Below are 15,602 nucleotides of genomic sequence, written 5' to 3' on the forward strand. Positions count from 1 at the left end.
GGGGTGCTGTGGGGAGGTGTGGGGCCGGGCCGGGGCTGTGGGGCAGCCGGGGCATAGCACCGCGCGGTGCCCTGACTCCGCCGCCCTCGCGGGCAGGGGCGCGCAGTCGCTCCCCGACTCCCATGAAGCTGCGGGACGCCCCGTCCGCCTGCCCGTCCCTGTGGCGCTGCCTGCCGTGCTCACCGGCCGAGCTGCGCCTGGACCTGGTGCTCTCCTCGGGACAGAGCTTCCGGTGAGCCAGCCAGGGGTCTCGGGCATCCCCCGGCCCTGCCCGGCGCGTCCGAGCCGGCCCCGATCCCCCCGTGTGCGGCAGGTGGTGGGAGAGCAGCCCGGGGGCCTGGACGGGTGTGCTGGGGGGGCGCGTCTGGACACTGCGGCAGGACGGGGACCGGCTCTGGTATACGGTGTACGGCGAGGAGGATGAGCACGAGGAGGAGCAGCAGGGTGGGTGTCCCGCCAAAGCAGCGAAGCTGGACGCCGCAGAGACGGACCGGATCCTGCGCGACTACTTCCAGCTGGACGTGGGGCTGTCGGCCCTGTACCGTGCCTGGGGGGCGGCCGATCCCCTGTTCCGCAAGGTGGCCAATGACTTCCCAGGTGAGGCGGCCCCACGGAGGTACACGGGATGGCCGTAGCACCTGCCCGGCGTTTCCTCACTGCATCCTCCCTGCAGGGGTGCGGGTGCTGCGGCAGGACCCCGTCGAGTGCCTCTTCTCCTTCATCTGCACCTCCAACAACCACATTTCCCGCATCACTGCCATGATCGAGCGCCTCTGCCAGGCCTTCGGCCGCCGCCTCTGCTGCCTCGATTCCCGACCCTTCCACGCCTTCCCATCCCTCTCGGCACTCACAGGTCCACCACCACCCCGTTGCTGCTGCTGTCATCTTGCCATGGCCTCGCCTGCGTGCACTCACGTCCCTCTGCTGTGCCCCCTCAGGCGCTGATGCCGAGGCCCGGCTGCGGGCGCTGGGCTTTGGGTACCGGGCCAAGTTCGTCAGCGGGAGTGCACGGGCCATCGCCGAAGGGCTCGGCACCGAGGGGCTGTGCCAGCTCCGCACCGAGCCCTATGCCGAGGCCCGGAGGGTGCTGTGTGCCCTGCCTGGTGTAGGTGCCAAGGTGGGTGCCAGGATGAGGGTGGGACAGGGAGCAGAGACCAGCACTGGGGGCTGACTGGGTACTGCTGGTGGCAGGTGGCCGACTGTGTCTGCCTGTTGTCCCTGGACAAGGCGGAGGCGGTGCCAGTGGACACCCATGTCTGGCACATTGCGCGGCAGCGCTATGGCGTGGCACTGGGCGGCAAGAGCCTGACCCCCCGGGCCTACCAGGAGATCGGTGAGGGCAGGGCTGGACTCTGACATGGGACTCTCAGGGATGGTGGATGGTGCCAGTGTCCCCCACACTGGTGTTCACCTCTCCCCGCAGGTGACTTCTTCCGGGGCCTGTGGGGCCCTCGTGCCGGCTGGGCACAGGCAGTGAGTACCCCCCCTTCCTGGCACCCTTGCCCCCCACCCCAGCCATGCCCACCCCATCATCTCTCCCCACTCCAGGTCCTGTTCTGTGCCGATCTCCGCAAGGGCCAAAACCAGCCAGCAGCCAGCATCAGCATCGGGCCTGGGAGAGCTGAGGCTGGGAGAGCTATGGGGATGGGCCCCTCTAGGGACACTCCAGGAGGAACAGTGACTTGAGTGGGACATGGCACCTGCTGCCAGCCTGGGATAGAAGGATGTGGGCAGCTGCCTGTTGCTTGCCCACTGTGTGCATGGGGGAAGCTGCTGCCCTGGGCAGTGAGGCTGGGTGGGTCAGGGCTGTGTCCAGCTCCCTCAGTGCAGAGCTGAGCCAAGCACCTTTGGCCTCTTGCCTTTATTACAAGCAATAAAATAGAAACATCCATTTGGAAAATTGTCCTTGAACATGCTGAGGTTGGGGGTGTGGGACAGTGCCAGGCCAGGTGTGGAGGGAGGGAGGGGGTGTGGGAAGGGGCCCAGGACACAGCCCCAAGCTGGGGGGCTCTGTGGGGTACTCGTGCCCCAATGCAGAACTCTGCTGTGAGGCTGCAGTGAGGGTAGCCCCGCATACCCAGGGCAAGCCGAGCACGGTGCCTCCACACTGGCTCCCCTGGTCCTGCACTGCAGAGCCCCCCACCCCACACAGGGCCCATGGGGGGCTGGACCCCCCTGGGCCCCCTTGGATGCAGCTACATGGGGCCATGCTCAGTCTGGTGGGAGATGCTGAGCTCTGCCTGTGGGTGGGCGCCCACACTCTGACCCTGCAGGGAGGAGCAGGGTGAGATCCTGGTGGCAGCCCCGAGGGGTGTGGGATGGGGATAGGGGGCTCAGAGCTCACCATTGCTGGTCCCCCTGACCAGCCGCTCTCCAGGGCTGGTGGGAGTCATCTGCCCAGGGACGTCCTGGCTGTTTCCCAGCTGCAGCTTTCTCATGTGTCTCACCACCGCTGTGGCGTTGAAAGCTTGCTACCAACCCCACAGTGTCTGTCAGGGGTGCCTGAGGGGCTGCTGCACCCCCTAACACCCACCAGCACCCCACACTCACCTTCCACTTGCTCTTTGCGAAGTTCTTCTTGATCTGCTCACTCACTGACTGGTGGATATTCTTGTCCAGGGCTGTGTCCCCGGCAATCCTGGAGCAAGACAGGGGTCAGCAGGGGCCTCCCTACCCCATGACTGCTGTGGGCTGAGCTGGAGACAGGGACAGACAGTGAAAGGTCTCCCCCTTACCAGGGATGCTGCAGGGCTTGCTCACAGGTGAAGCGCTTGCCAGGGTCCTTCTCCATTAGGTGCTGGATAAAGTCCTTGGCTGGGACAGAGCATGGAGCAGCTCTGAGTGCCTGTGTCCACCATTCCTCCAGGTACTGTGAAGCTGTGCCAGGCTCACAGGCCCCACTGCCCTGGTGGTTCCAGCTCACCTGAGTCTGAGATATCATCCCAGTAGGGTGAGTCGAACTCATACTCAGCCCGCAGGATCTGCTCAAAGAGCTTGGCATCGTTCTCATCATAGAAAGGGGGGTAGCCGCAGAGCCTAGGGGGCAGTGGGGAGGGGGCTGCTGGTCCCATGCAGCCCCAAGGTGCCAGGCCCCCAGGAGGGGAAGAGAGTGGGAGGGGGGATACATACAGGATGTAGGCGATGACTCCAATGGACCAGCAATCCACTGCTTTGCTGTAGGGTTTCTGTGCCAGCACCTCAGGGGCTGGGGGGGATGGCAGTGGTGAGGGGGGACCCCAACCTGTGGGGGGACCCCAACCCCACACCTAGGGTGGTGGCAGCCCATGGCAGGCACTCACCCACATAGCCAGGGGTGCCACAGGCTGTGGACATGACACTGCCACAGCCCTCGATCTTCGACAGCCCAAAGTCACTGATCATAATCTTGGAGTCCTCATCCATGCTGTAATAGAGCAGGTTCTCGGGCTGCGAGGAGAGGAGGGTACAGGGACGGGTGACTGGGGTCTCCTCCCACCGCCACCACCATGTGCTCTGTGTGTCCCCCCTCAACTGCTCACCTTCAGGTCACGGTGGACGATACCCATGTCATGCAGGTATTTGACAGCATCGAGGATCTGCCGGATCAGGGTGCTGGCATCCCGCTCGGTGTAGAAGCCCTTCTCCACAATGCGATCAAAGAGTTCCCCCCCAGAGACCCTGCAGGGATGGGCAGCACCTGTCAGCATGCCCCCCCCAGCCCCTCTGAAGCCCCCCAATCTCACTCACAGCTGCATGATGAGGTAGAGGTGGGTGCCACTCTCGTAGATGTCATCCAAAGCCACGATATTGGGGTGCTTGATTCTGCAGGGGGAGGCACAGGGGGGTGAGAGGGCACCCAACTGCCCCCACCTCAGCCCCCATGGGACAGGGAGCAGCCAGGCTCTGCACCGCAGGTCATCACACACCACTGGCTATTTTGGGCACTGGCAATAACATGCGGCAATGAGTGCTGGCAGTGGGGGGCTGTGCCAGATGTGGGGGGGCACAGAGTGGGACCCCCACCCTGGCGCTGGGACAGCCCCTACTTGTGGAGGACGGCAATCTCATTCTCAATGCTGGTCTCCTTTCCCTCCAGTGCCTTCTTGGCAATGCACTTGATGGCCACGAGCTTCCGCGTCGCCTTCTCCTCTGCCAGGACCACCTCGGAGAAGGCCCCCCTGGGGGGGGTGAGGGATGAGCAGGGCAAGGGGGCCACCAGCTGGAGCTGCCAATGCCACCCTGCCATGATTGTCATGGCGACAGGCAGAAAGTCCAGCTATTTATAGGAGAAAAGCAAGCAGGAGCAGCCCGCTGGGATGGCCGAACATGGACCCTGCCAGCAATAGGATGCCTGGCACCCTCCGCCCTCCCTGTGTGGCTGCACCATCCCCATATCAGGCAGGATAAGGCTGTGGTGTTGCTGAGGTCGAGCTATGCTGGGGCTGAGCCCCCGTGTGGGCTGTGGCAGCCCTGTGCTGTGCCATGCTGTAGCACCCAGGGCCACCCAGGAGCCAGCCAGAGCTGTTGGCAGTGCCCAGGTGGGGAAATGACAGGAGTGACAGGCAGTGTGTTTGCGCTGTGCTGGGCCCTAAGCCTCAACATAATTAACCTGCTAATCTAGCCTAAGAGCCTTACGGTGCCGTGGGCACCGCTGGGAACCCCTCTACCTGCCAGAGGATCACCCCCAGGCACCCTCAAGCACGGCACCGGGAACCAGCCAGCACCAGAGGGAGGTGGCACCTGTGCCCCACAGCATGTCCCCTCATATGCCAGTCCCACCTTGGGCCAGGATTTGAGCTGGTTCCATATGGCAGGGTGGGCAAAGCCTGAGGGGCCAGACCCATCACCACGAGTGGGTTGTCACTGGCGTGCCACCCCAGTCTGCAACTCACGTGCCCAGGACATCTCGGAAATCATAGATCCTCTGAATATCCTCGGTCCTCTTCTTCCAGCTGAGCCCATCCTGCCCCAGCGGCATGGTGCCCTATGGGGCCACCCACTCCCACCTGTGACACAAGTGGGGACAGCTTGTCAGCGTGCTGGGATGGCATGGGGACACACGGGATGACAGGGTGCTGTGGGGAGGTAGTTGTCATCCTGGGGTGATGGGAACAAGCTGTGTCGACGCAGGAGTTTTGGCGTAGGTTGCCCCACTGGGGAAACATGCTGGGACCCTCCCGATGCCCGCCCATGGGGCGGGTGCGGGGCGGGCAGGCAGCGGGAGGGCCCCAGACACACGCGTGGGTGCACGGGGGAATCCCCACCGCCATTCCCCACGCCCGCCAGCTGGCACAGCCGCGCCGGGAGGGACACGCGTGGGAGCAGAGCTGCGTGGCGCGGGTGATGCGCGGCTCCGCCGCCGCTACTCGGTGTCACGCGTGGGCACGGTCTCCGCGCGTGGGCACGCCGCCCCCGCCCCGCCCCGCCCTTACCGACGGCCCCGGCCCCGGGCCCAGCGGCGGAGCAGCGGCGACTCCTCCCGGCGCGGCGCCGCCGGACAGCGCTGACGTCACGGCGGGGGGCGGGCAGCGCGCGGCGCCGCCAATGGGAGGGGGCGGCTCGGCCGCGGTGGGAAGGAGGGGGACACGCGTGACCGCGGGCGCGCGTGGACACGCGGGAAAGGCGCGGACAGGGCGACACGCGCGGCGCGGCCACACCCACACGCTCCCCCCGCGCGCCTGTTGTGGGGATGCGAGGGCGTTCCTTGGGTAGATGCCGGACAGACCCAGCCCCGCCACTCCTCGCCCTCCTCCCCAGACTGAGCCCAGCACCAGCAGGACCCACCCCAACAGCCGGGCAGGACCGTCCCCATGATGTCCCCACACCATCACCTGCACACGGCTACCTTTATTGCCCGTGCTCGCGGCAATAGAAACCACCGGTACATGGAGAGCTCGGCCACGCACCCACCGGGCCTCCCACCCCTCCAGCCCCTTCCCCTCCCCACTCCCCCCAGTCCACCCGTGGGGTCTGGGATCTCCCCCTGCCCCACATCACAGAGAGGGACAGGGGACCGTGGGAACTGCACCGTCACAGCCACCACATCTGGCCCCTGCAGTGACCTGGCTGATGTCACCCGAGTAACGGGGAGTGCGGGGGAGACATGGGAGTGGAAGCCACCAGCCGGGGTCGGGGTGTTCAAGGGAGGGACCTCTGCAACTCCATGGCGTGCCCAGCTTGGGTCAGTGACAGCCTCGCACAGGGAGGGGACAGCAGCTGGGCTCCTTCATCCGAGTGGGGAGGCCGAGCAAACTCAGGGCATGGGGGAGGCTGTGCCAGTTCCGCCCAGTGGTGGCTGGGCTCAGGCAGGGCAGCCCCCTGCAGGTGAGGTCCACACCGAGTGGGGGGTCCTTGGTCCCCGCTACCCATCCAGCAGCTTGAGGATGCTCTCCCGCTCCTTCAAGGTCTTCCAGGCCTGGTCCTTCTCCTTTTTGGTGGGTGTGCGCTTCTTCTGCCGGGCAGCCATGATCTTGCGGAATGCGTCCATCACCTCGTTGTCAGCCATGCGGACACGCTGCCGCAGCTCCTGCCGGTGCAGCTCCTCCTTGGCCAGCCTGGGGGGCACAGGGGGGTGTGAGGCCCTGCTGGGCAGCCCCCTGCCTGCACCCGTCCCTGCCCGCTCGCTCTCACCGCAGCAGCTCGTGCTTCTTGGTGCGGTTGTGGGCGCTGAGTGCCTTCAGCTCTGCCTGCCTCTTGCGCAGCTCAGCCAACACCTCGTCCTCCGAGTCCTCGGCCGGACGGTCCTCTGACTCCAGCAGGCCCTGGGCCACCAACTCCTCCTTGATCCGCCCCTCCAGGGACTTGGTGTGGGGGACACTGCCAGGGTGGAGAGTGGCTGCTGCCCACCACACGCCCTTTGCTCCCTGTGACTCACAGTGGCAGGGAGCCAGCAGCGTGCTCGGTGCACCCACGGGCAGTGCTGAGCTCTGGGCTCGCCTGAGCTGCTCACCTGAAGGGCTTGTTCTGGCTGCGGGGAGATGTGCCAGCACCGTCAGCTCCTGAGTCCTTGCCAGTGATCTCAGGGATCGGGGAGTCCTCAACAGGGGATATGATGTTCTCCTAGCAAAGGGAGCACAAGGGAAGGGTTACAGTGCTGGGTCTTGGCAGCAATGCCCCACAGTGCCAGGCCATCATGGCGTGGCCCCATCGGAGCCCCTCACCTCCACAAGGGCCTGCAGGAGACGCTGTGTCAGGGGACCAAAGGGACACCCGTCCTCTGGCTGCTCGTGCTGGGCTTCTGACTTCTTCAGGAGGGCATCAACGTCTGGGAGGAAAAAAGCAACCCCAAAGTCACAGAGATGAGCAGTGGGGCAGGGCAGTCTCAGACTTTCTTGGGCCTGGCTCCACTGGGCACAAGCACTCTCAGCCCCTCTGGGCAAAGGCAGGGGTGGGATGGGGGCACCTTTAGTGTCCAGCTCAGTCAGCGGCCCCAGGACACCCTTCTTCTTGTCGGCAGCAGCTGCTGCCCGGGCTCCATCCTTCTGCTCCTCCAGCAGGTCCTCTTGTGCCCAGCGCTGGGAGTAATGCTTCCCCAGCGGTGGAATCTGCAAGAGCAAGGCTCAGCACAGTTCCTGGAGCCTCTGCCTTGCCTTCCACCTCCCCAGTGCCACGGCAACATGCCAGGCATGAATGCTCACTGTGAAGTGCCAGAGGGGATAGGGAGAGAGGGCAGAGGAAGGGGCTCAGGAGCTTTTCACCTTGTAATGTTCAGCCTCATCCTCCGGTGGCTTGAGCAGCTCCTCCAGGACTCTGACCTCCTCATTGGTGAGATCGGCACAGTACGGCTCCACCGATGCCCAGAACCTGTGAAGATAGATGAACTGTGAGGGGGAGCTGCAGGGGAGCACGTGGAAGGTGACACATGTCCCCTTTCCCCCTGTGGCACCTCTTCTCTCGGGCTAGAAGCAGCCCTTGTGCCAGGTGCTCCAAGGAAGGAGAAAGATGATCCCAACGCCCCCCAACACCCACACACCTGTTTGGAGCATCATTTTTGGGGATGCGGGGCACATCAATGGGATCATCCTGGAACTCATATTCCTGGATCTTGGGCTGCAGGTTCTTGGACTTGGGCCTGCCAGGCCCAGGCCCAGTCCCATGGCCCCCTTTGCCCTCCAGCTTCTGCTTCTTGGGCTTCCCATGTTTGACAGATGTGCCCACATCATGGTCCTTGCTCAGCTTCAGGAACCGCCGGTCGCCCTTCTTATCCTGCCAGTCCGTCAGGATCTGGAAAAGAGTGATGCCTCATAAGGTCCTGTGTCCAGTGCTGGGCAGGGGCAGGCCAGAGGCAGCCCCTTGGTAGGAAGGAGCCAGACAGAGAGCCTGTTCCTGACCCAACGTGGTCCCAGCACCTGCGTCTCGGCCTCCAGGACGCGGAGGCGGCGGCTGGCAGAAGACAGCAGCGTCTCCAGTTCCAGCTGCAGCGTGTCCAGCTCCTCGATGCCGATGCCATCGTCCTCCGAGCGGGCCAGCACGGCCGTGTACCGGGGGCACACCTTCACGTGGTCCACCGACTTGAAGTCATGGAACTGCAGCGGGCAGTCCTTCAGCTCGCTCATGGCGGTGGGGACCGGGCACCGAGTGGGCTCTGGGGGACCGACGGGCGCACGGGGGAGCCGGGGACAGGGGAAGTCGGGAGGGAAGGGAGTGGAGTGGGGAGCTACGGAGGGTGGCGGGGCATCGGGACTCTGTGGAACCCGGGGTGGGAGATCACCGGAGCGCTGAGGGAAACGTGGGGAGAATCACAGGGGCGCTGAGGGAACAAGGCGGGGGGGATCACCGGGGCGCCGAGGAACCCGGCGGGGGGATCACCGAGGGGAACCGGAGGGAGATCACCGGGGCGGTGCGGGGACCCGGGGGGGGATCACGGGTCGCTGCGGGGACGAGGCGGGGCCGGCCCCGGGGCGCAGCGGAGGCCGCGGGGCCGGGTCTGGGCCGGGCGCCCCTTCCGGCCCCGCGGGGGCCCCGCCTCCCCCTTCCCATTGGCCGCGCCGCGCCCCGCGCCGCCGCTCATTGGCCCAGCCCGCCCTCCATCTCCCTTCCCTAATATGGAAGCGCTGACAGGCGCGTACCAAGCGCGGCAGGCCGCGGGGGGAGCTGCGCGAAGTCTCGCCGCCGCCACCCGGCTCCGTGCCGCGGGGGGGCCGGGCCGCAGGGTGGGAGCCTTCCGCCGGCCCCCCCCCCGCCGCAGTGGGAGGTGCCGCGCATCCCGGAAGAGGTGATCGGCCACTTCCGCCTGCCGGGACCGGAGCGCCGCCGCCACCATGGTAGGGCGGGGGGCGCCCGGTGAGGGGCGGTGGCAGCGGGGAGGCTGGGGAGGGTCGGAACCGGGACCAGCGGAGTGAGCCGAGCTGGGGGGACTGCGGGCTGCTGGTCGGGGGCTGGGGCAGGGGGCGAGGCCCGAGCCCCGGGCTCCGGTCGGGGGTCTGACGCCGCCGCTGTGTCCCCGCAGACTGCCACGCTGCGCCCGTACCTGAACGCGGTGCGCGCCACGCTGCAGGCCGCGCTGTGCCTGGAGAACTTCTCCTCGCAGGTGGTGGAGCGGCACAACAAACCCGAGGTGGAAGTCAGGTACGGGGGCGGGAGGGGACCAGGGGAACCCTGCGCAGTCCTGGCTGCCCGCCCTGGGGGCCGCTGGCCCGTTCCTGCCTTTCGCTGGGCACCCCGCTAGCCCTTAGGCACGGGGTCGGTGCCGGCAGGGAACAGGGGACGTGCGGGGAGGAGGAAGGGGATCTAGCTTGGGACCGAGGGAGTGTCTGCCCCGAGGAGGAACATCTTCGGGAGGCGGGAGCATCCTGTAACAAGGCCCCCACATCCCCGTGATCCCTGCGGCTCCCCTTCCCTGCTTCCCACTGGTAAATGCTTCCCTCTGAGTCACTCCTGCCCTCCCTCTGTCCACAGGAGCAGCAAAGAGCTGCTGTTGCAGCCGGTGATCATCAGCAGGAATGAGAAGGAGAAGGTCCTCATTGAGGGCTCCATTAACTCTGTGCGCGTCAGCATCGCAGTGAAGCAGGTGAGGGGGGGTTTGGACAGGGGCCTGGCAGCTCAGCCTGTGGGGAAGCCTCACTTCCCTTTTCTCTTTCCAGGCTGACGAGATTGAGAAGATCTTGTGCCACAAATTTATGCGCTTTATGATGATGAGGGCTGAGAACTTCTTTATCCTGCGCAGGAAGCCTGTGGAGGTGAGATGACAGGGAGGGGACAAAGCAACTCCTGACTCTGCTCCTGGCACTGGGATGTGAGGTTGCATGGACAGCGGTTTGGGTGCTAAACCCTAAGGTGTTTCTCTCTTGGGCAGGGCTATGACATCAGCTTCTTGATCACGAACTTCCACACGGAGCAGATGTACAAGCACAAGCTGGTGGACTTTGTCATCCATTTCATGGAGGAGATTGACAAGGAAATCAGTGAGATGAAGCTCTCTGTCAACGCCAGGGCTCGCATCGTGGCAGAGGAGTTCCTTAAGAATGTGAGACTCTGAAATGGGAGGAGGGGTCTCTGATTTTGGGAGTGGGGTGTTGGGCTCAAAGCCAGTGTGGCCCTTGTGCCCAGAGCCCCCCTGTCCCATTAGTGAGGACAGAGTGACATCCCACCCAAGGAATCTCTTGGAGACAGGGAGGAGAAGATGCCAAAGGTCCTTGTATCCCCTTTGCTCATTAAGTGCCACCTTTTGAGACCCCCAGAGCTTGCTCAGTGGCAGCAGCAGCCTTGGGGGATGAGACCCTTTTGGTGGGTGCTGAGATGGTTGTGCAGTGCATGGGGGAGGCAGCAGGAGAAGCTGAGCATGGATCCCTGTGAGCAGTGGCCACCCTCAGCCTCCGTTCTGGGTGCCAGGACAGTGGTGAGGGCTTTCAGAGCACTGCAAGCAGGGACTAACAGCCGTGTTTTCTCTCCAGTTTTAGGCCGTGGTGCAGGACCCCGTGGCTCCCCTGTGCTTGTGCCTGCTGGGCACTGTGCCTGTGCCTGCTCCCGTTCCTCGAGGACCACCGGGCGGGGCCGGGCCCTGCCTGCCCCTCTCTGGGCCGGGTGGGAGCAGCCCCCGCTTGCGGCAGCATGGCCCCGGCTGCTGCCCCTGTCTCGTCTTGTTTTTTAAATGGTCTTGTTTGCTGTATCCACTGCCTCAGTTTCCTCCCTCCTGCCACTCTTGGCCACACTGGGGAATGGCGGGGGGTGGGGGGCACTGTGGCCCTGGGGGCAGGTCATGGCATGGGAGCAGGGCATGGAACTGGAGGGGCACGGTGTGGCAAGAGCAAACAGCGGGGTCAGCCCTGGTGGTGTGTGAGGGGCCATGGGGGGGTGTCAAGAGAGTATGAAAGGACTTGAAGCCGGCCTGGAGGCAGCAAGGGGCTTGGGGTGTGGGGCACAGAAGGATTTCAGGCAGGGTGCAGGGTTTGAGTGGGGGATTGCAGGCTGTGGGCATAGGTGGCTGTTTGTGCCCCCTTCCGGGCAGTGGAGCCGTTGTGGTGGCTGGAGCTGGGGCTGTGACATCACAGCAGTGCTGGGGTTGGGGGAGCCATATCCTGCATTCTGACATCCATGGTACTGGGGTTTAGAGGCCATGTCCTGTGCTGGATGCTTGCTTCAGTCCCCAGGAGGACAGGGGAATAGGACACCCCACTTGGCACAGAGGAGGAAGAGCCACCCACAGCTCCCCTCACCCTCAGGCTACCATGGGACAATGTGACACAGAGAGCAGCACTGCAGGGACACAGCCCCCCAGCCAGGGACAGCACTTGAGCAGGGTACACTCCAGGCACCCCACGGCCCAGCAGGCTGGGGACAAGGGCACAGTGGGGCACCCTGGGACTGTGCAGTGCCGCTGGGACACTGGCACAAGGCTCAGCAAGTCGGAGGCTGCCCTTTCAAGGCCCCAGAGCTCAGTCAGGCAGAGGCAGGCAGGTCAGTGCTTACCTCTCCTTGCCTGCCCTGTGGGACTGGGGACATGGGGACAGTGGGCTCAGACAGGGCTGTCCTCACAGGGCACTCTGCAGCCACCACCAGCAGCCGCCAGGTTGGCTGCCAGCGCTCGCTTAACCTTGAGCAGCTCAAGAAGGCCAAGCTGCATGTGGAGATGGCCATTAAGGTGAGGGACCTGATTTCACACCCCTCAAATGCCACATGCTTGCATTTACTGCATTTATGGCTCAGGAGAGCTGAGCCAGAGGAACCAGGACTGGGGCAGGCTGAGCCCATGATCTCTGTACAGGAGAAGAAGATCTTCATGGTGCAGGGCCCCTACCCCATCATCCGCCACCTGCTGCGAGCCCGGGGCTGGGTGGAGAGGAAGCTCCCGAGCATAGGCAGACAGCTGGAGCAGCACCGTGGTGACCAAAACAAGCAGCGGCTGAAGACGAGGCCACGTAATGGTGGTGGTGGGCAGGGGGAGGCACTGCTGAACCCATGCGGTGGGGCACAGCCTTTTCTGGGGACCACAGACCCCCTGCACTATGCATGGCCACCTGCTGAGGAGGAGGAAGAGAAGGAGGAAGAGCAGTGTGATGAGGACCCCAATGGCATCCATGACCTCATGGTTAGCTGAGAGGGCTGGGGCTGAGCTCCGCCACTGCCCCCAGCACCCTTCCCCTGGGACCCCCAGGCGTGGGCACAGCCTCGGACAGGGGACGAGGGTAGTAGGATGGGGGCTCTGTGTCCCACCGTGGCTTCCTCCCTCTGCCAGTCCTACCTGGTGCGGGACCGGTTGCCAAATTTCATCTGGACCAACTTCCTCGAGGCCACTGACCATGAGCTGCTGCAGCAGGACCACGTGGTGAACCACTATGCCCGGGTGGATGCCTTCACCACCAAGGTGGGAGGCTGGAGCCCTTGGGGAGGGGGATGGGGTCTAGTACGGACTGACTACCTCCTCTAAACAGGAGGGGCTGTGCCTCAGCCTACAAAACCTGCCGTGGATTGAGCAAGCCGACCCTAACACCTTCTTCCCCCGGTGCTACCGGCTGGGGACCACGGATGAACAAGAAGCTTTCATTGGTGAGCCAAAGGCTGTTGCTCTCCTGTCCCACCTTATGCTCCCACTCCTCCGATGTCCTGTGCAGGACTGGCTGAGGATGATGCCTCCCTCTTGCAGAGGATTTCCGCTTGACAGCAGCACGCAGCCTGCTCAAACTGGCCCTGGAGGAGGCTGGGGACAGGCCAGTGAGGACTAAGCAGGTCTCAAACTCTGCCAAGAGGGCAGGTGTGTACATGGAGCTGGGCCTGGAGGTGATGGCAGGGATTTCAGAGTTAGGGACATCTGATGGCTGAGCTTGGAGGCACAGCCTCTGCTCATGGCTGTGGCCTGGGATCCCCCACTCCCTCCTACCAGCCCACCTTATGGATGCTCTGCTCCCCACCCCATCCCCATGCAGCCAAAGCCACCCATCCTACAGGGAGTCTCTGGCCCTAAGGCTGGCATGGGAGTCATGTCTCTCACCCCAAGCATTCCACAGCACCGGCAGGCTTCCCCCTGTACACTGAGCTGGTGGAGGAGGCCTTGGAGGTCTGTAAGCAGCACCTGGGTGTTCTACGACACCACGACATTGACAGGGGCACCCCATCCCCCTGCAGGACATGCATCGACTGGGACCGCTTCCTGCAGGAATACTACCATGTGGCACAGTGAGTGCTTAGTGGGATGGGGGGATGAGGGGCGCCATGGCAGGGCTGATGCTGAGGCCCCCATCCCCCCCACAGTGAGGGGGCAGGGCTGGTGCTGACCAGGCAGCAGCGGAAGCAGTGCCAGAACCTTCTGCAGCACCTGGCAGAGCAGCTGCCCCAGCTTGGCATGGAGGGCAAGCTCAACGTCTGGATCCTCAAGCCTGGTGCAGAATCCCAAGGCAGGGGTAAGGCTGGGGGAAGCAGGGAGCACACAGAAGCTCCCCACTTAGGAGGGGTCCCACCATCAATGTGTTCCCCAGGCATTGTCTGCACGACGCGGCTGGAAGAGGTACTGCAGCTGGCACGGGGCTTCACAGCACCCTCGGTGCAGGTGGGCAGGTGGGTGGTGCAGAAGTATGTGGAGCGGCTGCTGACCATCTTCGGCACCAAATTCGACATCCGTCAATGGTTTGTTGTGACTGACTGGAAGCCACTGACCGTCTGGTTCTACCGAGACTGCTACCTGCGCTTCTGCTCCTGGCCCTTTTCCCTGTGTCACCTGGAGCGGTGAGTGCTCCCCACCCCAGCTCCCCACACCCCAGCACCCTGGCACCCCCTGACCCAGCCCCATTCTCCCTGCCTCAGTGCCAGACACCTCTGCAACGTCTCCGTCCAGAAGTGGTACAAGACATCACCAGACCAAGACCCCCGTGTGCCCCCTGACAAAATCTGGTCAAACAAGCAGTTCCAGGAATACCTGGAACAGCTGGGGCAAGCAGATGCTTGGCACCAGGTGCTGGTGCCCGGCATGAAGGCGGCGATCCTGAATGCCCTGCGCAGTGCCCAGGACCAGGTGGGCTTCCGCAAGGGCAGCTTCGAGCTCTATGGGGCTGACTTTCTTGTCGGGGAGGACTGCCAGCCCTGGCTGCTGGAGATCAACTCCTGCCCCACCATGAGACCCTCCTCAGCAGTGACCCGACGGCTCTGTGCCAACGTCCAGCGGGACATACTGCGCCTTGTGCTCGACCGCAAGAACAACCCCACCTGTTCCATTGGAGCATTTGAGCTCATCTACAAGGAGGTAGGCTGGGGGGATGGGGGGCAGACACCCCCCAGGCACCCCGAGCCCCCACTCCCTGCTGTCTTCCTGCAGGCAGCTGTGCCCAAGCCTCTGTCAGCACGTGTGAAGCTGATGGTCAAAGGCTGTTCCCTGAAGAAGCCCCAGCCAGCACAGCAGCAAGCCCAGGACAAGCCCCCTACCGCTGCGGCCAATGCTCTCCAGCACCCGGTGTCCCCAGGGGCCAGAGCCACCCATGTACCCAAGAGAGCACAGCATCAGCTCCTCAGCACTCTGCCTTGTGCCCCCAAGTTCCCCATGTCAACAAGGGTCAGAACCACGCAGGTGCGCCGGAGAGCTGAGCATCGATCTCCCACCAAGGTGCCCAGTGCCTCCAAGCCACCTGTGTCCCCAGGGGGCAGAACCACCCAGGTGCCCCAGCCCAGAGCCCCAATAGGGAAGCTGCCTTCTCTGGAGCAATGGAGCCACAGCCCTCTCCCCAGCTCTGACCCCCCAGCACCGTCAAAGGCTTGGGCCTCCTCTGCTGGGAGCCAGCGGCTGCCATGGCTCAGTCACCTGCCTGGGCAGCCCCAGGCTGCACAGCCCCGGATCAATGGCTGTCCCCTGAACTGGGTGCCTGTGCCACCACCCCGAGGAACCCCCAGCAACCACTGGCCGTGCTAGGGCTGTGCCTGCTGCTTCCCTCCTGCCAAGCCCCTGAGACAACCTCTGTCTGCGCAGAGCACCAGGAGCCTGTGCTTGAAGCAGAAGCACACAGCAGCTCCCAGCGGGATGCAGAAGACCTGGGACACTGAGACACCCCCAGGAGAGGACAACACACTGTCTGTCCTTGCTGGGCCAACACCACAGTACCCAGCTACCTCTCATCCCAAAGAGCTCCCACTGCTGTGTCGTGGAACCCATCTCCTCCCCCATGCACGTTTTAAAATAATTCTGTGATAAGGAGCCGGGGTCG

At 64.1% G+C, this 15,602-nt stretch overlaps 5 protein-coding genes across 6 annotated transcripts; 3 read left to right on the forward strand and 2 right to left on the reverse strand.

The window, feature by feature from the left end:
• The first annotated feature begins 35 nt into the window (after positions 1–35).
• OGG1 (8-oxoguanine DNA glycosylase) lies at positions 36–1,900 on the forward strand. The gene is given in 8 exon segments (XM_082288521.1): positions 36–232; positions 314–597; positions 674–853; positions 939–1,117; positions 1,192–1,333; positions 1,424–1,473; positions 1,549–1,576; positions 1,579–1,900. Coding segments are annotated over 8 exon segments (1,020 nt in total). The 5' UTR covers positions 36–122; the 3' UTR covers positions 1,626–1,900.
• A 237-nt stretch (positions 1,901–2,137) lies between these two features.
• On the reverse strand, positions 2,138–5,459 carry CAMK1 (calcium/calmodulin dependent protein kinase I). The gene is made up of 12 exons (XM_082288520.1): positions 5,412–5,459; positions 4,872–4,985; positions 4,026–4,157; positions 3,727–3,801; positions 3,519–3,657; positions 3,300–3,426; positions 3,130–3,205; positions 2,924–3,036; positions 2,736–2,814; positions 2,551–2,638; positions 2,345–2,471; positions 2,138–2,267 (listed from the first exon to the last, which is right to left on the reverse strand). The coding sequence occupies exons 2-12, from the start codon at positions 4,955–4,957 to the stop codon at positions 2,212–2,214; spliced, it is 1,098 nt and encodes a 365-aa protein (XP_082144646.1). The 5' UTR covers positions 4,958–4,985; positions 5,412–5,459; the 3' UTR covers positions 2,138–2,211.
• Positions 5,460–5,940: 481 nt separating this feature from the next.
• TADA3 (transcriptional adaptor 3) lies at positions 5,941–8,928 on the reverse strand. Of its 2 annotated transcripts, XM_082288772.1 has the most exons (8): positions 8,328–8,928; positions 7,952–8,202; positions 7,677–7,782; positions 7,382–7,523; positions 7,140–7,243; positions 6,929–7,038; positions 6,610–6,795; positions 5,941–6,533 (listed from the first exon to the last, which is right to left on the reverse strand). In XM_082288772.1, the coding sequence occupies exons 1-8, from the start codon at positions 8,532–8,534 to the stop codon at positions 6,341–6,343; spliced, it is 1,299 nt and encodes a 432-aa protein (XP_082144898.1). In that variant the 5' UTR covers positions 8,535–8,928; the 3' UTR covers positions 5,941–6,340. The 2 variants fall into 2 exon arrangements, with proteins under 2 accessions (XP_082144898.1, XP_082144897.1); XM_082288771.1 differs by having other exon boundaries at positions 7,140–7,523.
• Positions 8,929–9,099: 171 nt separating this feature from the next.
• On the forward strand, positions 9,100–11,086 carry LOC309577051 (actin-related protein 2/3 complex subunit 4). Its single transcript, XM_082288732.1, has 6 exons — positions 9,100–9,242; positions 9,428–9,546; positions 9,877–9,988; positions 10,062–10,157; positions 10,274–10,444; positions 10,872–11,086. Exons 1-6 carry the CDS (start codon positions 9,240–9,242, stop codon positions 10,875–10,877), a joined length of 507 nt encoding a protein of 168 aa, XP_082144858.1. The 5' UTR covers positions 9,100–9,239; the 3' UTR covers positions 10,878–11,086.
• Positions 11,087–11,917: 831 nt separating this feature from the next.
• Positions 11,918–15,310, forward strand: LOC309577083 (tubulin monoglycylase TTLL3-like; the record flags this gene model as incomplete). Its single annotated transcript, XM_082288788.1, has 10 exons — positions 11,918–12,058; positions 12,182–12,505; positions 12,653–12,781; positions 12,849–12,963; positions 13,061–13,194; positions 13,412–13,590; positions 13,666–13,814; positions 13,890–14,136; positions 14,215–14,650; positions 14,723–15,310. 10 exons carry the CDS (start codon positions 11,918–11,920, stop codon positions 15,308–15,310), a joined length of 2,442 nt encoding a protein of 813 aa, XP_082144914.1.
• Positions 15,311–15,602: the final 292 nt, after the last annotated feature.

The sequence above is a fragment of the Coloeus monedula genome (assembly GCF_965178545.1).
Source record: "Coloeus monedula genome assembly, chromosome: 11".
Taxonomy (NCBI): Eukaryota; Metazoa; Chordata; class Aves; order Passeriformes; family Corvidae; genus Coloeus; species Coloeus monedula.